Source organism: Primulina huaijiensis, chromosome 8 (assembly GCF_012295235.1).
Source record: "Primulina huaijiensis isolate GDHJ02 chromosome 8, ASM1229523v2, whole genome shotgun sequence".
Lineage (NCBI taxonomy): Eukaryota > Viridiplantae > Streptophyta > Magnoliopsida > Lamiales > Gesneriaceae > Primulina > Primulina huaijiensis.
This window is the reverse complement of record NC_133313.1, coordinates 17,977,420-18,004,577: the sequence shown is the minus strand read 5'-3', so window position 1 is coordinate 18,004,577 and position 27,158 is coordinate 17,977,420. Positions and strand designations below refer to the sequence as shown.

The 27,158-nt window shown below is 34.5% G+C and overlaps 2 protein-coding genes across 2 annotated transcripts; both read left to right on the top strand.

The window, feature by feature from the left end:
- The first annotated feature begins 13,310 nt into the window (after positions 1-13,310).
- On the top strand, positions 13,311-15,318 carry LOC140982433 (large ribosomal subunit protein uL11c-like). Its single transcript, XM_073448933.1, has 5 exons — positions 13,311-13,659; positions 13,755-13,928; positions 14,662-14,725; positions 14,859-14,958; positions 15,103-15,318. The coding sequence occupies exons 1-4, from the start codon at positions 13,414-13,416 to the stop codon at positions 14,933-14,935; spliced, it is 561 nt and encodes a 186-aa protein (XP_073305034.1). The 5' UTR covers positions 13,311-13,413; the 3' UTR covers positions 14,936-14,958; positions 15,103-15,318.
- Positions 15,319-17,922: 2,604 nt separating this feature from the next.
- On the top strand, positions 17,923-20,434 carry LOC140983126 (metal tolerance protein A2-like). Its single transcript, XM_073450042.1, has 2 exons — positions 17,923-18,044; positions 19,052-20,434. Exon 2 carries the CDS (start codon positions 19,052-19,054, stop codon positions 20,309-20,311), a length of 1,260 nt encoding a protein of 419 aa, XP_073306143.1. The 5' UTR covers positions 17,923-18,044; the 3' UTR covers positions 20,312-20,434.
- Positions 20,435-27,158: the final 6,724 nt, after the last annotated feature.

The window sequence follows — 27,158 nt, the reverse complement described above, 5'->3', positions numbered from 1 at the left end:
TGAAAAGAAATTTATATTATTTTCATGTTTCTTAGAATCATGTTCTTTATCTGTCTAATATCGAACAATAGATGCAAGCTTCACATCATGAGTTTGATTTATTTTTTTCAGTTCATGTGCATATTTTAATGTGGTCGGACTATCATCGTAAACCATGAGGCCACATCCGGCTATCCAACAATCTATTAAGAAAATTATTGTTACAAACACTAATTGTACTTGTACAATAATGATATTATTGATATGATTATATGAATGGATCGAATAAAACATTAATAAAATCAATCTTGAAATAATTGATATCATAAAAGATTAAAAAGAAAAGAATGAAATTATTTTTAATAAACAAATATTTTTTAATTAAAAATTTCAAGAGAATGGATTGCTTAAGAAATATTATTATTATTGTTAAAATAACAAAAATAATTATAAGTATGCGATATGTTGGTTACTTTTTAATGCTTATTTTAGATGTTTGAATCGAATCTACCTGTAATTGTCGGCATTTGAATTGAATCATGTTGGTTAATTTTTAATGCTTATTTTAGATGTTTATAACAATTTTTTTTTATATAGGAAAATTTCAAATTCTTTACCTCTCAATTTAAGTCTTATATCATGTACACATGCATATCGCATACTTATAGAGTATTTTTTGTCTTTTTAATACTAAAACAAAAATTTTTCCCGCTTAATGCATGAAAGAGATATTATAGTCAAGACATAACGTTTAACATAGTTTCAAGACAGATGGTTTTTTTTTTTTTTTTAATTAAAGATGAAATCAAAACCAAATCGCTTGAATACAATTTCATTCTTATTTCTAATAGTTTCGGATACGGTATGAACTAAAATTATTAGTTAAATTTAAAGAAAAAAATAGTAATACAATATATGAGACATTAAATTAATTGTTTAACAATTATGAATTTAAATTTACATAGTATGAGATTTTAAAATTTTAAATTAATTCCTAATTCTGGTTTTTGTTTCATATTGTTCGGGTTCTTCATTTTTTAAGACCAAAACCAGAACCAAACCATTTGTCCACATTTTTGGTTCCGGGAACTGAAACCAAAAAAGTATTTTAGATCTGATTTTGATTCCACGATTCTTGAGAATCATGGTCGGGTTTACCTCTAGACCTTTGATGTCTAAATCTTAAATAACCTTATTAGATATTTGTTTTGTGAGTACCAATAATTTTTTATATGATCGATTTGGGAATAATGGTTGAGCTACAATAGGTCAGTCCTTGAAGTAATGAATATTGATGAATTAAATCGATTTTGGTTTTTTAAACAAGAGAAAGAAACTCAAAATAATATTTTGTAAAAATCGATTAAACATTTTTATCAATCATTTAAAAGATATGCAAGTTGCATGTGTAAAAATGTTTTGATTGAAGTATTTGATCAAACATTTGATATGCAATATTTTGGCATTTGAAAAACACATAAAATACTTCAACAATGCATCTTAAAAACAGTAGAAATAATTAAATGTAATAAAATAAAGATGCACAAATTTGTTTATGGATGTCGAAGAATAAAAAGTCCTACGTCACCCCTTCTTTCATCTAAAAAGGTATTACTAGAAGACCTTGATTTATACAATTTTTGTACAAACTTATTTCAACTTAGGACTTATCTAGCTATTGCCTAATTGAAACTCCTAGCATACTTGATTATAGGCTGTAACCTCACAATTCACATAATTTTATCGTCTTTTATGCCAAGACTACAGACATAATCTTTAATGTTTTTGTACAAAGACTCACTCATCTAAACTTTGAAGCTCAACTTTCATATATATATATATATATATATATATGTGTGAGTGATTGTATGTGAGGATTTAATCCTTTACAATCTATGTATATCTCAAATGTATCACCGCAATTGAGATTGCTCTCATTCTAGATAATTTCTTCATGTAAGTCACTCATAATTTGAATCTTTTTCCAAAGCTTGTGTTTAATCTTCAAGTTGTTGTATTTATATTATCCAAGAATGATATAAATGTCAGATGAAACTATATAATTGTTAGTAAAGTTAATGTACTGTTTTTTACATTGAAATGATCATATTTGCATTGCTGATTATTTACTGAATTTTGGGGTGCTAAATTTAGTCTGCTGATTTTGGATTCTATTGGATACGGTAGCTACTGGTTGTCTACTGGTTGTAGGAGCTACTAGTTACATCGGCTGCTGGTTTTCTGTAACTATCTCTACTGTTTGGGCTATGTTCCATTTCGAGGTCTACTGCTTTTCAACACTCACAAATTACAGAATAATTTGTGATATGCCGTCTTTGTGTGCTGAAATCCTTGTGCATGCAAAGCAAAAAGATATGGATATAGGGGATTTTCTTGTCTCAATCCATGTTGTGGCTTCAACTCACTATAGATGGACTGATTATTACCGAAGTAATATGAGACAGAAGAAACATATCTCATTGTAATTTTAACCCATCAACTGAGAATCTCATTTTAAGCATAATAGCTTCAAGGAAGTCCCATTCCACATGATCATATGCCTTCCACACTGAGAATCTCAATCCTATCTTACGCTTGTTGTGGCGAAATATCCAGTGGATACACTCGAAGCCAATAATGACATTATCGGTAATGAGTTTTTCTGGGATGGAAGACACGCTGAGCTTGGTCGATTATTTGGCTAAGAATAGGTTGGAATCTATTTGTGATAGTCTACGAGACAATCTTGTAACACGTGTTGCATATACTGATATGCCTGAAATCTTTAGGCATGTGAGGATCTTCAAGTTTCAGAATTAGAGTGGAATTCCAACTATTAATATCATCTTTACTATTCAGGATATGGAGAGTTGTTGTTGGTCCCACGTGCAGTAATTTGAGATAATAAAACTCGAAAATAAAGAATAAATTGGATACCGAGATTTACGTGAAAAACCCCTAAAAATTATTAGGGTAAAAACCACGGGCAAGATGAACAGAATTTTCACTATAATATTTTGTGGTGTACAACTCATTCACTGTGTTTTCAAAGAGAACACACACTCTCTTATTACAGGAGAACAAACAATTCACAAATATTTTAGAATATTATAAGATGAGAGAAAACTCGAAGAAGGGATTGAGAATGAGATGATTTCAAAATGAATGAGAGAGTTCTATTTATAGAGCCCCTTGACCGTGTGACGCGTCTTCCATCTTTCCACGAAATTTCCTTCGTCAACATTTTGCCTGCAAAACGTGTTAATAATTTCGTCCCTACGTCCCTACCTCATTCAATGCTCATGCCGACATTTCTCCCACTTGGAGATTTGATTGAGAACCAAACACATCTCCACACATCCTTTCAATCTTGTCATTGCTTGCTGCTTACTTTTCTGCTAGACCACTTGAGGATCTACACCACTCGAACTTATCAGTGTTCACTGGCTTGGTCAAAAAATCATCTATGTTATCTTTTGTATGGATCTTCTGCATATCCACGCTTCCTTCATCTACTACTTCCCGTACAAAGTGAAATTGGACTCCAATGTGTTTCGTCCTAGAATGAAAGGCTGGATTCCTTGCGATGTGCAAGGCACTCTAACTGTCACAAAACAAAGAAACGTTTTCTTGTTTATGCCCGATCTCCTCCAATAACCTTTTAATCCATATTGCCTCCTTGCAAGCTTGAGTAGCTGCCATGTATTCTGCCTCTATTGTAGATAACGCCACAACTGTCTGCAGTTTTGAAACCCAGCTTACTGCTCCTCCTGCAAGTGTAAACACAGAACCAGTAGTAGATTTCCTCTTATCAGGATCACCTGCATAATCTGAATCGACATAGCCCCTGAGTGTAAAATTCGATCCTCCATAACATAATGCAGCATTCGAGGTACTCTTAATGTATCTAAGGATCCTCTTAATAGTGCTCCAATGCTCTCGTCCAGGATTCGTCATATACCGACTAACTGCTCCCACTGTTTGTGCAATGTCTGGTCTTGTACAGATCATAGCGAACATCAACCTTCCCACTGCTGATGCATATGGTACTCGAGACATCTCCATCCTCTCTGCTTCTCTGCTAGGACACATCTCGGAGGATAACTTGAAGTTAACAGGAAGAGGGGTCGAAATCAGCTTACTATCTTGCATGTTGAAGCGTTGCAAGACTTTCTTCAAATAATTTTTTCGGGAAAGTCAAATCTTTCTGTTACTTCTGTCTCGGTAAATTTGCATCCCTAGAATCTTGTTTGATGGTCCCAAGTCCTTCATATCAAATTCTCTAGCCAACTGTGCCTTCAATCTTTGGACATGATCTTTGTTGGAGCCTGCTACCAACATGTCGTTCACATACAACAACAAAATAATATAATCATCACCAGACCTCTTGAAATACGTACAAGGGTCCGCACTCAGTCTGTTGTATCCAAGGCTCATGATATAGGAATCAAATCTCTTGTACCAACACCTCGGCGCCTGTTTGAGACCGTACAGAGATTTGTTCAACCTGCAAACCAACTTCTCTTTGTCTTTTTCCGCAAAACCTTCTGGCTGGAGCATATAGATTTCTTCTTCAAGATCTCTATGAAGAAATGCTGTTTTCACATCTAGCTGTTCTAGATGTAGGTCAAACACCGCACACAATATCAACACTATTCTGACTGTTGTAAGCCTAACCACAGGAGAAAATATCTCATTGAAGTCGATTCCTTCTTTCTAAGCATACCCTTTTACCACCAATCTAGCACGATACCACTCCACTTGGTTATTGCCATCACGCTTGATCTTATAGATTCATCTGTTACCAATAGCTTTCCTTCCTCGTAGTAGTGTAACAAGATCCCAAGTTTTATTCATGTCTAATGCCTCCAACTCTTCTTGCATTGCTATCATCCATAAGGATACCTCCGAGCTTTGAGTAGCCTCGTGGAAACTCGATGGCTCACCATCCTCTGATAATAGACAATCTACAATGTTGTTTTCAGTGACGTAATCTGAAAGCCAACCTGGTGGTCTTCTGTTCGAGTTGACTGCCTCACATTGGAAACTTCAGACTCAAACTGTTCTTGTTCTTCGTGCTCTGGTACTGTTTCACAAGAAACTTGACATTCGTCCGTCTTATTTTCCACCTGAAATATAGTAGTTTCTGAATTCAGTGTGCTTTTGTCTCCCTTTACTTTATCTTCCTCGAAGATAACATCTCTGCTGATGACAAGCTTGTGGACAGTAGGATCCCACAAGCGAAACCCCATTACTCCATCAGCATAACCCAAGAAGATACATTTTCTGGATTTTGAATCTAATTTCGATCTTTCTTGCTCATTGTAAAGAACGTACACAGAACTTCCAAATGTATGCAAATGAGAATAATCTGTCGGCTTCCCAGTTCACATCTCCATCGGAGTCTTCAGATCAATCGCCACTGAAGGAGAACGATTGATAATATAACAAGCGGTTTTGATTGCTTCCGCCCAAAATGACTTGTCTAGACCCGCAGTCCTCAACATAGCTCTTTATCTGTCTAACAAGGTCATGTTCATCCGCTCCGCCACTCCATTCTGTTGAGGTGTGTAAGCCGTAGTGAACTGTCTTTTGATGTCTTCATGTTGACAATATGCATCAAACTCGTCACTGGTATATTCTTCTCCATTGTCAGTCCTCAGACACTTGCTTTTCTTTTCAGAATCAAGTTCAACCCGCGCTTTGAAATCTTTGAAGATCTGGAAAACATCTGTTTTCTTCTTGATTGGATACACCCAACATCTCCTAGAGAAATCATCAATGAACGAGACAAAATATCTCGCTCCTCCTAGGGATACAACCGGTGCTTGCCAAACATCCGAATGAATCAGCTCCAATATGCTTTTTCTCCTGGCAATAGAAATGCCAAACTTTAATCTGTGTTGTTTACTGATAACACAATGCTCACAAAAAGATAATGACACTTTTGTAAGTCCCGGCAGCAGCTTCCGTTCTAAGAGAATTTTTAACCCCCGTTCTGACATATGCCAGAGCTTTCTATGCCATAACACTGTTAATTCTTCTCCTGAACCATTTGATGCAACAGCTAGTTCTGCCTCCTTGTGTGTTTCTCCCAAACGTACATACAGATTTGCAGCGACCTTTTCCGCCTTCATAAACACAAGCGCGCCTTTCACAATTTTCATGATCTCCTTCTCGATACGAGTTTTGCAACAGCTGTTATCCAATTGCCCCAAGGACAAAAGATTTTTCGTCAGTCCTTTCACATGTCGTACCTCCTGTATGATTCGAATGGTGCCATCAAACATTTTAATTTTGATAGTACCGACCCCAGCGATTTCCAAGGCATGACCATTTCCCATGAATACAGATCCTCCTGAGACTGGTTCATAATGGTCAAACCATTCGCTCCGAGATGTCATGTGCCACGTCACTCCTGAATCCATAATCCATGTGTCACAAAATTTGTGTCTGTCTTCTGTAACTGTTGCTGCTTTGCTGAATAATATTTCACCACTCCCTGAAGTACTGACAACATTTCCTTGAGAACTCTTCTCGATACTCGTACACTCTTTCTTGAAGTGCCCTTTACCGCCACATTTAAAGCAGTAAATATTTTTCTTCTTATTTCTCGACTTTGATCTACCTCGTCTTTGGCTCCCACTGGAGTCACGGTCCATAAATCTTCCTCTTATCATCGATAAAGCCTCTGCCTACTTCGAGGTTACCAACCTATCTTCCTTATTCTTGCGCCGGATTTTTTCTCCGAGAACCGTAGTTAAGACATCATCGAATCTTAGAAAGCCCATAAGTATATTGTTGGTAATGTTGATGATAAGTTGATCATATGAATCTGGTAGACTTTGAAGTAGAAGCTCCGCACGTTCATTTTCCCCTATTTTATGTCCCATGGAAGTGAGTTGGGCAAATAGAGTATTTAGTGTGTTGATATGGTCGGTCATCGATGAGGATTCCGCCATCCGAAGAGTATAAAGCCTTCTCTTTAGGAAAATCATGTTGTGTAGCGACTTGACCACGTACATCTTTGTCAGAGTATCCCAGATAACTTTTGCTGTTTTTATCTCAGAGATACTTGACAATACTTCGTCTGATATAGCCAAGTGTAAATTGGCAACAACATTGTCATTCATCTCTTTCCACTTTCCATCATCCGTAATTTCCACCGGTCTATCTCCAATAGCCGTCTAGCAATTTTTCTTTCTTAAAACTGCTTGTATCTTTATTTTCCACAGCATAAAATTGCTTCCATTAAACTTTGCTATCTCGTACCTTGCCGTCATTATGTCTACAACAATTTTAGTAGACTGGATAAAATAATCCCGCCTTAAATAAAAAATCTCAAAAAATCTTTTCTGATGTGGAAGATCAGTCTAGGCTGCAACCACAGAGCATACTCAGAATTTTTAAGAAATTTTAAACCAAGGCTCTGATACCACTTGTTGGTCCCACGTGCGGTAATTTGAGATAATAAAACACGAAAATAAAAAATAAACTGGACACTGAGATTTACGTGGAAAACCCCTAAAAATTATTAGGGTAAAAACCACGGGCAAGATGAAAAGAATTTCCATTATAATATTTTGTAGTGTACAACTCACTCACTGTGTGTCCAAAGAGAACACACACTCTCTTAATACAGGAGAACAAACACTTCACAAATATTATAGAATGTTATAAGATGAGAGAAAACTCGAAGAAGGGATTTAGAATGAGATGATTTCAGAATGAAGGAAAGAGCTCTATTTATAGAGCCCCTTGACCGTGTGAAGACGCGTATAAAACGCGTCTTCTATCTTTCCACGAAATTTCCTTCGTCAACAATTTGCCTGCAAAACGTGTTAATAATTTTGTCCCTACGTCCCTACCTCATTCAATGCTCATACCGACCGTTGTTGCTATGAGGTCGTCCCCAAATAACCACCACGTTTTCTGAAAAGAAATAATGTTGTGAAACCGTCAAGCCCAGGAGCTTTTGAAGGATGCATTTTAAAGGTTGTTTTATACACATTAGAGGCATTGAAGAGGGAATTTAGTATAGCGTTCATAGCTGTTATAACCTTGGTATCTAAAAAAGATATTGCTTCATCTGTCGCCTGAGAAATGTTACTATAATAAAAATGGGACTGAAAATATTGAAATACAATTGTAGTCATACTATTTTCATCAGCTATCCATTCTCCAATTGTTGTCATGAATCCCCTAATCTGATTTTGCCTTTCGTATTCCGTAGCAAAAGCAATGGCAAAAATGTTTTTTTTGGTCTTCATGGCAGAGCCAGTTAAAGCATGCTCTTTGTTTCCAAAAGATTTCTTCCTGATTCGATAAACTTTCATTTTTTTTTGTTTCCAACACTTTAATCTTTTTAAAATGATCCCCAATAAACTGAGAATGCATTAGTTGGTTCAAAGTCGTTAAATTAACAATTTTCTTTCTCATGTTATTGAACCGCACTCCTGCTCAATTCCTGATCTTCCCTTGGTAAGAATTTAATTTTGTTGGAACATCCGATGATTTGTCTAAAGACTGCCAACAATGTTGAAGGAAAGGCGAGACAACGGAACCATTTATGCTCGAAAAAGAATCTCTTCTAGCGTTGTTGGATATTGTAAATCTTTCATGACAAAGTTTGATTAAAATGGGTCAGTGGTTAGAGCCATAAAATTCAATATTATTAACCTCCATTACTTAAATGTAAAGAATTGAAAATGAACAATGTTCATATTTTTTTGTGTTTTTTATGAGGGAAGTGATTCATAGGTTTTGAACCTGATACCTAATCAAAAAATTAATATAACAATAAGATTATTAGCATTCGCCTCCTATACTTTTTGCATTTAACACTTACCATTCTTATCAAGTATAAAAATTATAATATGCCACGAGAGACGAGTGTCAAAGATATCACTGGATCAAAAAAAACCAAAAGGAAGACAAATGGGTCGAGCGTAAAAATGTTCAATCTCAAATTTAGATCATTGTTGTAGTTGTAATTTTCTTTCAAATAAAACATGTCTCTACCAAAATGGGTCATCTCTATGCACGTACGTGATCCAACTAATGTACCATGAATGTATAAAAACAAACACCTGACAGCTTCTTTTGAAACTTTCTTTCTTCGTAGATCACTAATGGGATACGCAATTTCAATCTGAAGCTCCCTTTGACTGAGGGCTAAGGGGTGCATGAACAAGCTCCAATGCTCCATGGTGATCGAGGCAATTTTTTTCAGAATCCCATCAACTACTTCTACAAAATAATCTTACGCCAAAGTATAAAATTTTAAGATTTTCTATAATTGTGTTTCAAAATTTCTATCACAATTAGAAATTTGTGTGAAAAATTGAGAATATCCCAAAATTTCACAACAAAATACAAATGAAAAAAATTTGTGAAAATATGTTTTTGTCTTTTGTCTATCATAAGTCCATAAGATATTCAATAATTGTTGTATACATCCTCGGTTGCTTACTCATACTTACAACTAAAAGTCAAACCAGAAACAATGGTGGCAGAATAATTTATGATTTTTTGTTTAGTAATGTGTTTTCTTGTGGAACAAAAACAAGATTAGCAAAGCTAAAGATTAAATTTGCGCGTTCGAAATGAAAAAAACATGGCGTACGAAATATGCAGGGTAATTTTTATTTGTATTACAAACGCATTCGCCGTTTTAAGTGTAATTTAACATTTTTCTGGTGGACACTCTTCGTTACATATTTTGTTGGTGTGTTCGAAGAAAAGACACAAGTTATTATTTTAACTAATCTATTGGATTTTAGTGTTAGTTCTTGAAGCTCAACTCTCAACACTTGAAGCTCAACTCTCAACACAGAAATCCAACAATTCAAAGATGTTTTGGCTTACCCATTGAAACAGGTTTGGTATTTTGGTTAATGGTCATAACCAAAAAACAAGTAAACCAGTATGTCTTTTGGGCTAGGGGCTGTTAAGATAGATTGGGCTGGGCCAAGGGTAATAGTGTTTTTTTTTTTTTTTAAACTGGTCGATACTTTTTGTAATTGTGCACTGAGAGAATCTCTCTGTTGTAACTCTCAAACTTTCTTGGAGAATAAATAAGATTGGCTGATTTTCAGTGGACGTAGGCAGAATTGACCGAACCACATAAATCTTCTTGGATGAATTTATTAAAATTCTTGACGATTTGGAGAATTTAGAAATAAAATTGGATATATATATAAACTCAAGGAAAGAGGGCCCGGAGTAGAGCTAGAATTTGAGGTATAACGCAAGATGCCAATGGATTTACCCAAAGAAAGGGGTGGACTTTATTCATGTGTTGTCGAGCACTGATCAATTAGATTGATCTTAGCTTTAGTAGCTCAGTTAAATTTAGAGTTGGAGCAGCTGACATGAAGACAACTTTCTTGCATTGAGAATTTGAGTAAATCATATACATGAACCAGCACGAGGGCTTTGCCATAGAGCCAAATAAAGGAAAATTATGCTTACTTAAGAAATCGTTTTACGGCCTTATAAAGCAAAGCCCAAAACAATGGTATAAAAAATTCTATGATTTTATGAAGAATATACAGTTCACAAGGTGTAGCTATGATAATTGTGTCTACATGAAGAAATAAGGAAATGAGATTAAGACTTGTCTCCTTTTACACGCGTATGACATGTTAATAGTAAGTGTGAGCAAAACTGAAATATAATCTGTAAGCAGCAAATAAACTCTGAATTTGATAGGAAAGATTCGGATAAGCTAAAACGTACATTAGGCACGGAAATTGAAAGAGATAGGGGAAATTTCAGTTTGTTTCTCCATCAAGGCTCGTACTTGAGAAAGGTCCTTCGAAGGTTTGGCATGCATGAAGCCAAAGCACTCCTCTAGGCAGCATTTTAAACTATCTTCAAGCCAATCACCAGAAGTGAGGAAATGAAGGAAGAGATGACTCGAGTTCCCTATGCTAGTGGTGTTGGTAGTGTGAGTCGAAGGTTTGACATGCATATATCTTCTTGTTGTTTCTTCTTTCTTACAATTCTGTCTTCTTTGAGTTATTGCAGAGAATTCTTTCTAAAATTGTGTGCTGGATTGATTCTTGTTTGTGATTGTTCACTTATTCTGTAATTGGAAATAGCAGTAGTTGGTTTAGACAGAAACTTTGATCTAATTCTTTAACACCAACATTAATAGAAACTGAAAAGTAACACTTATTCCTCCCTCTAATTACAGAATCGAAATAGAATTTGGACTTGGAGCTACAGTTAACAGTCATAGATTCAATTCGATAATCATATAACAAGAAAACCCATTTTCGAAATGGTCAACCACAATCAAGATCGATTTCAAAAACCCAAGAAGAATCCACATAAAATGTCGTGATGGATTTGATTACACGATCCGATAAGCATATTTTCTGTTCGGGGGGCGGGGCAACAAAATAGATCTACACAAAGGGCAAGTGACCTGCCCCTCGTCAAGCCACGTATCCAAACAATCCCTATGGAACACATGGCTGCAGTTACACAGCTCTCTGATCTCATCACTCCACTCAACACATTCCAAGCATATAGTGCACACCTTTATGTCAGAATCAGAGCCCACCTGTCCTAGTTTCTGAATCAAATCTTGGTACTGAATGATCGGGACCTTTTTCTTGATGGCCGCCTTGACCGTGTGGACCGGGATTGGGACGAGCGAAGGGGAAGAGCCGTCTAAAATGAAGATATAATTGTTGTCCGTGGAATTGGAGTCCTCTTGTTCTTGCTCGGGGGGTAGTTTGTAGATACCCAGACGAGTGAGTGCGAGCGTGAACAAGAATCTGAGATGGGCTAAAATGTCGAGAGATGTAATTAAGGTGGGCAGTTTGATTTTGATGGCGTGGAAGAGGAAACCCATTGCTTAGTTTTGCGAGGAAGACCAACCAATTGGAGGATTCGAGGAATGAACAACGCAAGTAAATAAAGACAATATCTACCGGCGCCAGCGCCTGATCTGATTGAAGAGGGAAATATAGGGGAGAATACGAGAAAGAAAGCATTGATGTTATTAGCTAGATGTTTTAAATCCTTTAATTTAAATTAGAGTGCAAATAAAAATGTTCAACTTTTATATAATAAAAACTTGTGTGAGACGGTTTCACGAGTCGTATTTTTTGAGACAGATATCTTATTTAGATCATCCATGAAAAATTATTACTTTTTATGCTAAGAGTATTACTTTTTATTGTGATTATCGGTAGGGTTGATCCGTCTCACAGATAAAAATTCGTGAGACCGTTTCACAAAAAAACCTACTCTTTTTATATATACAAACTTCATGTTTATTTTTTTATTCGTCCCAAATATAATNAAAAAAAAAAAAAAAATTTAACTCACAAAAGACTTGTTCTTAGATTTTTAATGTCTAGCTCATCCTGTTTAGAAAAGTCGTCTATAGATGAGAATCAAAATATATTATTTTTTTAACTGTAAAAATGTTTTTTAAAATAGTTGTTCAAACACATATTAATTCTTAAAATAACTTCGAAAAATTTTTATGAAAGTTTTGTAAAAAAAAATTGTAAAAATGTTTTATATTATTTTTTTATATTTTTGTTTTTTACAAGTGATAAGCTATTTTTATTTGAAAGAAAATATTATTCAAAAAAGATTTTATCTACCATTCTTCCGTTGTAATCAAGCTGATTTGATTTAATGGGAATTTTTATTTGACGACAATATAATAACATTCCACCAATTGCCAAGATATTTGTAAGTACAGTACACCCAGTCCGTCAATTGGTGAAATTTGAACCCAAAATCAGTAGAATTTTAAAGCCTCATCATATTATTATTAGGGCAAAGGATTCGTTGTCAATTTTTTGTTGAACTTGGCCATATGCATATAATCACTTATTTTATGTGAACCTTGTTTGTGAATCATGTTTTTTAATTATCATATTAGGACTCTAAACGAGCCGAGTTACTTACGCGTGACTCGATTTGACTAAGTTCAAGTAGGTCGAGCTCGAGTCTGGTCGAGTAGCTATATATTTATTTATTTAAAATTAAAATTGAGTTTTTCGAGCTCGAGTAGCGTAATACTTAAGCTTGACTCGACTCAACTCAACTCGACTCGATTGCACACCTATGTAAGATTATGGAGGATTCACTATTGATCCGTATCTAATTCATTTGTTTTAGGCTTGTAAGAAATGAGCCTCTGAATTAGAACTTATGCTATTTATTGAGCTAATTTATACCTAACAATGTTCTAATTCCGATATAAAAAGAAATATAGCATATTACATTTTAACAAAAAAAATTAAACAACAAAATCAATTGAACATTTGAAGGCCCACATCAAAGTCCATACCATGTAGGCCCGATAACATGAACGCCATTGATTCCTTGTTTCTCTCTCACGGGGTGTGTGTGTTTGATCCGATGCACTCTTGGGTATCCTGTGATTGTTGCTGACAAAATATGGCTACTTCGTCTCTTTCTGCTTACACTGGTTCCATTTCGATTTCTTCTACAAATCTGAGTAGGAATCGTCAATGGGAGAACGAGGCTGCGCTTCAATCTTCTCTATTTTTCACTTCACCCCTCAAAACCTCCACCGCCGCGCAGTTCCTAAACAAACAACTCACGCTCTCCGTCTCTTCAACTCCACGCCCTCTCACCATTATTTCCATGGCTCCTCCTAAACCTGGTGGGAAACCCAGAAAAGTTATCGCCTGTTGATTCTTAATAAATTTAAGAAGTCGTCTCTGTTTTTTTGTTTATTTTTTATTCGTTGGCAATTTTGTTTTTTGAGACTGGGTAGTGATCGGGGTTGTAAAATTGGCCCTGGAGGCGGGAAAGAGACCCCGGCTCGGCCCGTGGGGCCAGCTTTGGGTGTGAAAGGTGTTAACATAGCAGCTTTCTGTAAGGATTACAATGCTCGTACTGCTGATAAAGCCGGTTCCGTCAATCCCGTCAAGATTACGGTTTACGACGTGAGTGCTTTTGCCTTTCAAATGCAATTCTTCAAAGTCTTTCTCGTCAAAGCCAATTTTATTCATGTCAAATCATTAGAGTAATAAATACAATATGAAAGGAGGCCGTGGTTAATCCTAGCAGTTGTGAGTTTTATGTTAAATTACTTTTACAAGAGAGGGAAGAAACAATGAAATTCCATCAAGCAATCTATATTAAGACTACTGAACTGATTCATTTGTTAAGTTATGAGAATAGTAAGAAGAAAGTTAGTAGAAACTACCAGCCAAACACAGCTTTCCGGTGGTATACTACAACTGTGGATTTGATTTTACGTTAAGTGATTGAACAGGCGCAGCGATTAAACCAAGCATTTAAAATTGTGTAAAATCAGAGATTGAATTGATGCAGATACACCATGCAGTGATGAGTTTCTGATGGTATGCCATGGTAATTGGTTTATTCATGTTAAACGATTAGAATGTAAGCAGATGGAATAGAGGAATAGATTATGGCAAGCAATTATGAGATTTAATCCATGAACAAATGGCCAAAAACTAGAGTACTGTTACTTTCTATTAATTTAGCATTATATAGATAGCCGATTTTATACAGGTATAATATAATTACAGATGGAGGAGTTTCAATGTAACACAGGATATCGCTCAATATATTACAACAGTAAATACGTAGACGATGGTTTAATAATTAATTATATCAATAATCACTTTGATTTGGAACAATTTGTCATAGGATAGGAGCTTCACTTTTATCCTGAAGACTCCACCTGCTTCTATTTTATTGCTCAAAGCTGCTGGTATACTCTTGCCTTCTATTTTTTTTTATAAAGTTTGTATATTATGTATTTGAATTCTTTCTGCACGCATCAACCGTTTGTACTCCAATTTCTGGCATTTTCTTCTATTAACTTGAAGTATGTTCAAGTATAGGGATCATATGGGGACAAGTGAGAAAAGATTTGAACTTGGTCTCCGCCGCGTTTTCCTTTCTGACAAATTATTACTGATTTAAAGAACCTTTACAGTCTAGGTAATGGAAAATGAATAAAATATTACAAATGTATGTTTTTTTCATTTAGCATAAAGTAGAGAAAATTGTTTTCCTCTACATTCTCGTGATCATGGTAAAATGAGGTAACATGGATTTGATGTTGTACTTGTTCTTCATCTTAAGGCACATGGCAGAGCATATCTCATAGTTTTGTATATTGGTGTGGTAACCTCGGTACGTTCATCGTTCTATTTCTTGTAGTTTCCCTTGCGCCTCTTTAATTGGAGAATCAATGCCATTAGTCTTCCATATATATATAAAGATAAACTGAAAATGGTCACAGCGCTCTATTGGAAGACACAATAACCAGGTGAATGAATGTTACAGGTTATGGACATTAGACGATTGGTGATGCTGCGCCTACCAATTGGTTAGTTGTAGAGACGTACTCAAGCCGAATCGAGTTGAGTTAAACTGAATTTTTGAATATTTGAGTTTATTCGTTTATAATCGAGTAGAATTCGAATTTTATTTAAAAAAATATATTCATGACTCATGAACATATTCGAACTTTTACCGAAAATAAACGAGCTTAATAAAAATAAATTATAAATTTAAATATTCATTAAATCCATTAAAAATTAATTTATATATTTAGAGAAAAAGATAATATTCTTATTGAAATTTATAATTTTATTGCAATAAATAATTTTAATATATTTTCTATATTTTTCAAGGTGTAATATTTATAAATATAATATCAAGATTATTATTTTTTCATTTCGGAGTTGATTCAAGAGCTTATCCACGAACATGTTCACGAGTTAATGAGTCGAATATTGTAAAACTTGAGCTCGGTTCGTTTATTTTATCGAGCTTCATTAAATGAGCTTTTATCGAATCGAATTTCGAATAGCTCCCGAACGGTTTGATTTATTTATATGATTAATTAGTTCAACGTGTAGGCGTAATTTGGGTAGCTAATTGTATAATATCAACCAATTGCGATATTGCATTATATATTGTATAATAACATTCACAATACCGATATATTTTAATATAACAATGAAAACGTAAATAGCTATCGGAATCTAATAATAGAAAAAAAGTTTTCACGATATAATTCCATACAACGAAGTCCTTACTTTAAAAATACATGCTTCATGAAAACATAAGTATTCTCGTAAATGTTTAATTATTTTAAATAAATCAAGACGACGTTAATTATTATAGTTTTAATTTATATATATTTCCAATAAATCAGCTTAAAGGGTAATTAAGATTAATTCTTTTTTTAATTTATTTTCCTAAAAATACAATATAATAATGTTATTACGAATATGAGTGAGCATTCGACTGATTCGGTTACTGAACGAACTGAATTCCTAGTTATAGAACAGATTGAGTTTTTTTTAAAAAATAAAAATAAAAAAAAACTGAAACTGATTCGATTTTGATGTAAACCGAACAAAACCCAACCAGTTTAAAACCAAACCGAAATAAATTATCTTTCAAAAAAATTAAAAATTACTTTTAAAAAATCTAAAATCGACACAAATGTGAAGGCTAAAGCCTATTGTTTAAAACAAAAATTAATTATGTATATTGTGAATTTTATTTAAGCCTATATAAAAATTAATATTATTTTAAAAAATATCGGTTAACCAATTTTTTTAAAATAAAAAATCGAAATCCAACCGATTTAACTAATATTTTTAAAATTAATCAAACCAAAATTTTGAACTAATTTGGTTATATCGGTTGATATAGTTTAACTGAATCAAAAAATGATCACTCTTAACTATAGTAGATCTTCTTGCTCACATATTTATATTCATAAGATGAATCGTCTCGATCTATATTTAAAGCAAAAAGTAATATTTTTTATAAAAATAATAATTTTTTTGAGTTAAGTCGAATAAAAAATTGACATTTTAAATTATGTCGTAAAAGTTTTTTTTGTGCCTAATTATTAATACGTATAGACATAGTGCATGTGCCATTTATATCTTTTAAAAAAAAACTCTGATCTGCTTATTGAATGTCATAAATTAAATTCAAAGGTGGTGCAGTCACAATCAAACTCAAAGACCGAAAGATTCCTCCAATTGTGTCGTATATTATTTGCATAATTGATTCTAAGAAAATTAATGTATAAAATGTAAATAATTTTATTTTTTCAAATATAAGCATATTTTTTATTTTTTTCATAATTGATCAAATTACTAATGATGTACGACCATAACCATAAACTATTCCACTCGATAAGTGATAACCGCTTAGAAAGTCCGATGGAGGATTCTTCAATGCATCATCAAATTATCACACATATGTGTGAATGGACATCTCTATGTCCTTATTAATAAAACATGAAGTTAAATAACAGATGTTAGTCTCAAGTTCGAACGAATTTTATATTTATTTTAGGCAGCTGAATTGGCTAGAAACCAATTTAGAATACACAATGCACTTCATAATGAGTTTCTTGATCTACGTTGAGAGACATACCTTATGATACATATTGTATATTCAAGAACTTTATTTATACAACTTGCATGAGTGTACATATAAAGTAAATGTCATAACTGATTCATGGATTCACTGCTAACATAACATAAGTTAACTAATGCATATATTCTAAATTTATTAAATTTAACCGAATTGTTTTTACCTTCTCTGAGTGAATGAGTAAAAAAATAACATCTTTACCTTCAACATCTTTCAATTCGAACATCTAAACACTTAAAAACTACATGTAATATTCTTATATTAATTAGCATATAATAATTTTTACATATCAATTTGAATTTTATTATAAAAATTTGATTTTTTTTTTTGAGAGTTAGAATTTTATTTAAATAAAATATAATTAATTTAAAATCTCACGCAATCGCCGAGATTTGAAACTTTTATGAAAAGGTAGAAGTAACTTATCCATATTAAAAATAGACATGTTTTTAATAATTTATGTACAAATCCTATATTAAAATAATATTCTCCTTGTAAATAAAATATAAGGTGAGCAAGTTCACGGCTCACGAGTGGCGAAAATAAACAAGAGGGTACAGGAATCATCCCAAAAGGTTTTTCAAGATCTCTCCCAATCTCTCTCACCATTTGCAAAGGTACTCTTTTTGTATCTGTCTTTTGATTCACTCTTACCCATTTATCGATGCATGCGAGGGATTCTCCTCTTTTTAGATTTCTGTTTTTCTTTCACCGGAAAAAAATGCGAGATCCAGTGTCTGCTAGTTCATGAGTTGCCTTTGAATTCATTAGTTTTTGTTTGTTTGTTTGTTTCATGGTGATATTGTTATAACGATATTCGCTTTTAAGAAAAGTTTCATTGAATGGCATGTGTATTTCGTGGAAAGGACTTGGCCCGTTTTGTTGATTAGTACGCATACGTCACCGAACACATTAGAGAGATTATTTATGATTCGAATAAGATAATGGGATTTTCTTGTATGCCATTCTTATCCTGTGTTCTTCTCTCTCCGTCCTAATTATTGGCACGAGGTACTTTAATTAATGTGATTAATTAATCTTGATTATTTGTATTGGATGACTTAGTTTCTGTTTGCTGGAATACCTGGCGGAAATTTGTGGATCCTGTTTGATTTTCGAACTTATAAGATGTCTGATTTTCCTTTGGATTTGTTTCTATGTGAATTCTTGCCTCTTGTGTTTACTGGGATTTTAACTTTTTATCCTAATTGAGTAAAAGGTTTCTGCTCGAAGTTCGCGTGGTTGCTTGATGCGTGGTTACTTGGAACTAGTACTGACTACGACATCTGAGTTTGCCCTGAATTACTTAGACTGCCGTCTTATGGATTATAGGATTTATATTTCATACTTGATGTGGTAATTTACTTGCAATACTGGTTCCTGTTATTAGATTTATTAAAGATTTTTCCAGGGAAATTATGTGGATATTGTTTTCTCCAACTTCTTGTAGATTCTCTTGTGAAGAATTGGTTTTGTGTACTTCTTGATCAATGTAGCTAGCTGACTATAGAATATAGATAAACAAACACTTGAATGTTTCATGGAAAAATTTGTTCTGCAAGTGCAAACTCGTTTAGCTAAAATAAGATGAACATATAATGAAGTTTGTGTTATGTGCATTTAGATGGATACACGAAGTCCAGAACATGGGCATGTAATAGAAGTTTGCACGGATGTGATAGCTAGAGAGAGGGGATCTGCAGGGATCAAGGCGTGTGGGGGAGCAGCATGTGGTTTTTCAGATGCCCAGAGCAGTTCTAAAGATGCCCAAGAGCGTTCGGCGTCCATGAGGAAACTCTTGATTGCGGTTGCATTGTGCATCGTTTTTATGAGTGTTGAAGTTGTTGGAGGTATCAAAGCCAATAGTCTTGCGATATTAACTGATGCAGCGCATTTGCTGTCGGATGTCGCTGCTTTTGCGATTTCTTTGTTTTCACTATGGGCAGGAGGATGGGAAGCTACTCCACGTCAGTCTTATGGGTTTTTTAGAATAGAGATACTGGGGGCACTGGTCTCAATCCAGATGATATGGCTTCTTGCTGGGATCCTTGTCTATGAAGCCATTTTTCGACTCACACATGATACAGGTGAAGTCCAAGGATTTCTGATGTTTTTGGTCTCCGCTTTTGGGTTATTAGTCAATGTTATCATGGCTATCTTGCTGGGCCATGATCATGGTCACGGACACGGCCATGGTCACGATCATGGGCATGGTTCGGGGCACGGCCATGGACATCATGAACATGAGGATCATGATCATGGCTCAGAGGAAGCTCATGTGCTGCACCACCATGGAGTCAGCGTTACCTATCACGACCCAAGACATTCCAAACACGACGATCATCACCATATCCATGATGGGGGCTCTACGGAACCTTTGCTCGAGAATTCCGATGGAGGTGAAAATGTGTTGAAAGGCGGACATGAGAAGAAGAAAAAGAAGCAATGGAATATAAATGTTCAGGGGGCTTACCTTCATGTACTTGGAGATTCCATACAAAGCATTGGGGTTATGATTGGTGGAGCTATCATATGGTATAAACCAGAGTGGAAAATTATTGATCTTATTTGTACCCTCATATTTTCCATTATTGTTCTGGGAACCACTATTAGGATGCTACGGAACATTCTTGAGGTTCTCATGGAAAGCACTCCTAGAGAGATTGATGCAACAAGGCTCGAAAAGGGCCTTTGTGATATGGAAGAGGTCGTGGCAATTCATGAGTTGCATATCTGGGCGATCACTGTGGGGAAAGTTTTATTAGCTTGCCACGTGAAAGTCAAGCCTGAAGCTGATGCTGACATGGTATTGGACAAGGTAATCGACTATATCAAGAGGGAATACAACATCAGTCACGTAACTATTCAAATAGAAAGAGAATAGATCCCATAAGTCCTGTATGTGCTGGTACTGTGTCAAAGTCTGTTTTGAGTTGAGATGCCGCAATTGTTTTCATCTGTAAAACCGTATTCTAGTAGCCAAGTAATACCTTTATATTGGGTTTTCTACTAGAGTTTTGATTTTGACTACAGTCTGCAATTCTTTTAGCTTTCGTGGATTGATTTTAGTTTGGGGTAACATTGAGACCTTTATTCACTTACTGCCATGCCTTTTTCTTAGCTTTGGAACCAGAATATATCTTATTTCCATGTTAATTTTTTCAAAGGCAGGGGAAGGGTGTATTGTTTCTTTTTCTGTAAAAAAAACACCATCAAACAATGTGGGGTTAGGAATTTAGGATATTCGAGTCAGATTTAAGGTTCTTGAATTTGATTATGGATCTTACTTTTTGTTTGTTTTTAATCAGATTCTTATCTGAAAAATCTGAGATCCTACTCAAATATTTGAATCTGAAACGCACCCGAGGATATGAAATATCATAGTCTTGAAGATATATATTATGTATCTACAAAAACTGGTTATATCGGAGGAGTATGTGAAATTCTATGCTACATCGGATATGTTTCGGTGTAACATTCACAATTTATACATATATTGGACCCCAATTAACTGTGTATATTAACTTTTATACCATTTTTGGGAATAAATATTAAATTCATTGTTAAATTATCAAATATTTTTCGCCTCTTAATGGCTTCCAAATGCTACTATAATTTGTAATAGAAATGCTTGCAATCAATATAGTAGAACATTTTGCTTTTCTTTCATTTAATATTTTTTGTTTTAAATAATATGTGCGTATATAATGTTATTAAACTCGATAAGTATTAATTCTACTCCAATTAAGTACTTGACCTTTTCATATTATTAATTAAAAAGATTTGAATAAATCACTAATAAGAATAATTAAAAGGGTTCTGATCAAAATCGTTATTATTTTATCGTCGAAATAAAGTTGAAAATGTTGTTAAACTTAAGATTTTAGATATTTAATTTGAATTAATTTTAATAAAAGATAATTATAATCATAAAACTAATCAAACTACTATTATAGTAATCATAATAGATTTCAATATTTTATTTTAAAATAAGTGTGATTATTTTAAGGATAAATTGTAAATAAATCCCTAACACCCAACTCAAATTTATTCTAACTCCCTACACCTAAAAACATTTGCTTAAACTCCCTAGAAGTTTAACAAAGACAGAAATACCCCTTATTCCATATTTTATTTTAATTGATCCCGCGCTCTCCACCTGAAAATGGTATCAGAGCTAATAAAGAGACCCGAGCCTCTATCGTGTGATCTGACACGAAGCACGACTCTCCGTAGGGGACAACCTAGGCTCTTCTACAGAGTTTGAGGTTAGCAAGCTGATAGGTACCCTTAAGTGTGTCACCCTGTGATTGATCACTTGATCCCTCATCTCTTGATGCGAAAAGTGGAGCTCTGAGTTGGGGTACCGAACTTAAATGGCATCAGAGCTGTAGGTTAATTTATTTCAAACACATTATTTATTATTATAAAGAAACGAAATGTTTGAGGAGGAGAATTTCGAAAATTATGAATCCGAACTTAGGTTCGAGAAAAATAATTTACAAAGATTATTCCAATATTTTGGAATATACACAAGAACATCTAACTATTGTTAGATATCCAGAGCATAAAGGGAATCCTCAGCACCCTCAGGTAAACTTATGATTCAATCTAATAAGTTTATGAAAATAATACCAGATTCCTCTAAGCTCTCTTTAGATCTTAGAGAGATTCAAAAGATAGTACAAAATTATGGCAACATGCTATACTTTGTACCGCAACGAATAGAGAAAATCCTTGTAAACCAGGAAGAAATTCTTGGAATATTAAAGGATATTCAAACAAGAATTCAGAAACTAGAACAACAACCTGGTTCTAGTAAAAGAACTTCAGGAGGATGGTTACCACCATCATTTGGTATTGAACCTTTGTTACATCAACAATGGAAAGCCAGAGTGGTGTCAAAACCTTTTACTGAAGAAGAAAATATGATCAATCTAATTAAGTCTGTCTCAGAAAAGAAATTAATCTGATGACAACTTTAGAAAAGATTGGTCTAGAGGATCTACAAGAGCTTGCAGAATCTTTCACAAATCTCAAAGTTGTAGATCTAAAGATGAATACAGCAGGAGGTGAAACACCTGCTATAACTTGGTCATCTTCTCAGGAACCACCAACGGAAAGTGTGAGATCTCAAAATATACACATGAGAGAATCTCAAACTGATTTCCATACTGGAGGAGGATCACACCCTGCGGGAACAAGGACAAGGAGAAATCAAATTCCCTTGCACCAAACACCCTATGAGAAAACTGTTTTAGATCCTATACATCCTTACGGGGTTATGCTTAACCTTGATGTATTAGATTTAAAAAACAGAGAAGGTATAGATTCACCCATTGATATTGTTATATGCGTTAAAAGAATGGGGAACCTTCAAGATTCAGTGCTGGGAACTATCTCAAAAAATCTTTGTGTAGGCAAGATTGTAGGAGTTATCTATCCAAGGATAGTCTACAACCTGGCAGATCGAGATTTCAGTCGAGCCTTGACATTACATCAAAATTTCAAGGAAAAAAGGCTGATAAAGGAAGGTAATAGACCATATTCTATTACTTATCAGATTTCATATGCTCTATCTAATACACATCATTCAAAATTGTTTATTAGAAATGAGTTCATTGAAATACCTGAGATATTTGGAAAATTTGCTCATGCAATTTATCCAGAACGAATTGAATTTCCTGTAATACAGGAAACAGATATCCAAATACAAGACAAACCGATTCTACAAAAGAATCAGAGTCTTATATTGGAATCAAGAAGACTATCTTTTCAAGGAGATAGAATTACAAGCTACAGATGAGGAAAAACCCATGTCCAAGAAACCCAACAAGAGCTAAAAAGTTTTTCAACAATAGGAAAGCTTAGATGCCCAAAAGGGTGGAAGGAGGTCGAAATAGTATTTGATATTACGAAACAAAGGAATCAATTTCCTTGTAATACCTTCTACTATTTAGAACAACCTATGATAGGAACTTACCAAGGAATGATCCAAGTTGGAGAATTGGAAGTTCATATCACAGGGGTTCCAGGAAAAGAAGCAGATCAATTGGTTCTTGGACTAGAGTTTCTCGAGGAACCTAAACCTTGGAAACGTCTAGAGTATGGAATAGAGTTTATGGCAGAAGATAAGATGTGGAAAATCCAATGACCACAAGTCCATTCTCCATATACATTCCAGTAGGAATGTTATATGAACAATATAAGGCAGAATATTTTGCTGCTTATATTGATTCAGGGGCTGAAATCTGTACAGCAAAACGAAGAGTTTTTCCAAATAATTTGGAAGAAGAATTACCAAAGATTGCTGGAAGATATTTTTCCAGAAGAATCTTAATCTTATGTAAAGGGATTAAGATGACTGAAATCATGATTGGCGGTGCTGGGCAAACACTTTGGTACAAGGTAAAGACGCCACCAATTTATTTTCATGATACAGGAGCGGATATTTTGTTAGGAAACAATTTCCTACAAATGTTCAAATCATATACTCAAGAAAATGAGACTAGAAGATTAGTGTTTACAACTCCTTGTAACCACAAATTATAGTCCAGAGACTAAGAGAGGCATTTTACAGAAAATTGCCAAACCAATTTCGCAGCAAGCGTGGTGATTCAGGACAACTTCTGAACCCAGAAATGAAAGATTCTAGAAGATTTAGAGAAACAATGATCCAGTTGAGAGCAGATAAAGAGCTCCAACCAGAAGAAATAGAATACCTTAAGATAACTATGCATAAAAATGAAGTAGAGTTTGAATCTAAGGTATCCTTAGAAGATGTCAAGAAAAGGATCAAAGAAAATTACAATGAATTTCCTTTGGCGTGGTGGGACAGAAATCAACTCAAAGTTTGTCTTAAAATTAAGAATGACAAAGAGTATGAATTTGTCCGTTGCAAGCCCATCCCAATGAATATAATTGATCAAAGAGATATGCAGATTATAATCAAGGAACATTTGGACCTTGGTTTAATCAAAGCAGGAATGTCACCATATAGCAGTCCAGGTTTTCTGGTAAGAAATCATGGTGAGATAAAACGAGAAAAACCCAGATTAGTTATTATTATCAAGAAATTAATAAGATTCTGGAGTTTGACGGGTATTTTATATCTAGTAGAGAACATCTAATAAGTTGCATACGCAATGCCAAGATATTATCTAAGTTCGAATGTAAGTCTGGATTTTACCAGATTAGGATGCAAGAAGAAAGCAAGAAATTCACAGCTTTCTCTACACCACAAGAATATTATATTTGGGAGGTATTACAAATGGGATTGGCTAATTCACCTCAGATATTTCAAAAAAAGATGGATAATATTTTTAAAGATTATTTTAAGTTTATGTTTGTTTATATTGACGATGTTTTAATAGCGTCTAAAGATATGAATGAACATGTTAAACATTTGGAGATTTTCTCCAATGTTTGTAAAAAAAGACTGGTTTTATCTGAAAAAAAGCAGTCATTGCTACAAGAAAGATTGAATTCCTTGGAACTGAAATCAATGAGTCAGGAATTATTCTGCAAGAACACATAGTATAAAAAGTGCAGAATTTTCCAGAAAGTCTCAAAGACAAGAAGCAACTTCAAAGTTTCTTAGGAGTTGTTAATTTTGCTGGGATGTTTATCAAGAATATAGCAAAACACAGGAAAATGTTTAGTCCATTATTGAAAAAAGATACTAGATTTATATGGACAGATAAACACACAAAAGGACTATGCCAATTAAAGGAGATTTGTAAGAATCTTCCAAAGATGGATATTCCTCAAGACGAAGATAATCTGGTATTGTATACCGATGCCAGTGATCATTGGTAGGCAGCAGTCCTTACTAAGCTCACACCAGATGGAGAACAACCATGCAGGTATTGTAGTGGTTTATTCTCAGATGCAGAAGCCATCAGATGACATATCAACGAGAAGAAATTTTATGCAGTAAAAAGGGCTTTTGAGAAATGGTCATTATTTTTACTTGCAAAGAAATTCACTTTAAAAGTTGATAACACACATGTGAAAGCTTTCTTAAGGAATAGAATTGAGTCTAAACTTGATAAGGCCAGATTATTAAGATGGCAAACATTATGTCAAAATTACATTTTTGATATTATGATAATTAAATCTCAAGAAAATATTCTTGCAGATTTTTTAACAAGAGATGGATAGCATTGACATTGATGCTATTATCAAGATGCAGATGCATTTGAGGGAACACCTTGAAATGCTTCAAACCGAGTTTAACAAGTTAGCACTGAACACAGAAGTTGCGGGAAGGCTTCAACAAGCTTATAAGATAATTGTCTCTGATCGAATCACGAGATGTTTACAGGCATATACTCAGTTATGGTCTGTAATGCAAAGGCCTATCCTCCAAGGCATTGAGAAACCATTGGTTTCCCAAATGGAGAGTTTTCGAGTACAGGACTCTATACTTAGAGCAGAGGATTCAAGTACCCCTATCACAAGTGTTAAGTCTGGATCATCTCCAGATGAGTCGGCTAAAACAAAAATTGAGACTCCAGATCCTTATCTCGAGTCCTCAAGTCAACCATTCACCTCGGGGATTGAAGAGGGAGAGATCAACCTTAGGCCTCGTCTTGACAAAGGCAAAACTAAGGCTGGTACTAATGAAAATGCAATTTTTTCATTTCAGGTTTACCAACAGAATTGGGAGAAATTAAACACAAGAATTGACATCAACCCAGCCATTGTTCGAGTTGATGTTGCAGGAAAATATCATAGGGTATGGATGAAACAAAATTCATATCCAAAGAAGGTCAAAGCCTGGTATGAATTTGGGGCTCTTGCCTCAGTTTATACTACTTCGCCCAGCTTCCCGGAAATATCAGCATTACCAAAATGGATACAGGAAGCGGTACATGAAACTTGGACAAACAATGATCATTTGTCCAGAGAAGATATTTTGGAGCTGTATTTTTTTAGTGCAGCACCAGAACCAGCAGGGAAAGGCTCACACGAAGCCTTTCATTTCATCAAGCTAAGGAGGCAGACATGAATTCTCAAAAATTTATAAAGGATCCTCCTACAAATGAAACTCCCTTAGTCTCTTCATTCAATGAAGATGACATATCTACCAGGAGAGCATGGGGTATCTGGGTCTGTCTCACGGAGATGGACAAAGTCAATTTTTCATTTAAGATTTACCAAAATTCTTTAAATGGATCATTCCTGTTAAACACTATGACAGGAAAGACAACAAGTTTTGCAGAAGATTTATTCGAGAAGAAAAGAAATCTTCTATGGAATAGCAAGCTGCCGGCCAGTAAAGAGACTCGTCGAAAATTCTATAATATGGCACATATAGGAAGATGGTCAGAAAACATCTGTCCTGAATGCCAGAATCAGAAAGAACCAGAGTTCGGTAAAGGTTTAAACCGAGATCTGGTCGAAAACATTTTACCGAGACAAGGACAATTGGGGAAGGACCACAATCACATTTTCCTCGAGGAAACAAAAAGCCAAAGATTACTCGACAAAATTAAAAAGGATAGGTGACCAAACCCACTAAGAAAAGAAGAATCACCATGTGAATGGTAAGACAAGGACCACCAATAATCGGTGGTAGATGACAAAAGTACATTTGATACCTTATCTTTAATAAAGAGAATCCAATAAAACAAGAAAACTGGACCCAATCCCAACTATAAATAAGGGTAAATGGAACCAGTAAAACCATACCAGAACGAAACTTAAGGATGTATTTCACATATCTA

Coding starts and splice junctions, on each gene's coding strand:
- LOC140982433 (XM_073448933.1), top strand. CDS start 13,414: ATGGCTACTTCGTCTCTTTCTGCTTACACTGGTTCCATTTCGATTTCT. Junction 13,929..14,661: donor TCAAGATTACGGTTTACGAC/GTGAGTGCTTTT, acceptor AATTTGTCATAG/GATAGGAGCTTCACTTTTAT. Junction 14,726..14,858: donor TTTATTGCTCAAAGCTGCTG/GTATACTCTTGC, acceptor GTTCAAGTATAG/GGATCATATGGGGACAAGTG.
- LOC140983126 (XM_073450042.1), top strand. CDS start 19,052: ATGGATACACGAAGTCCAGAACATGGGCATGTAATAGAAGTTTGCACG.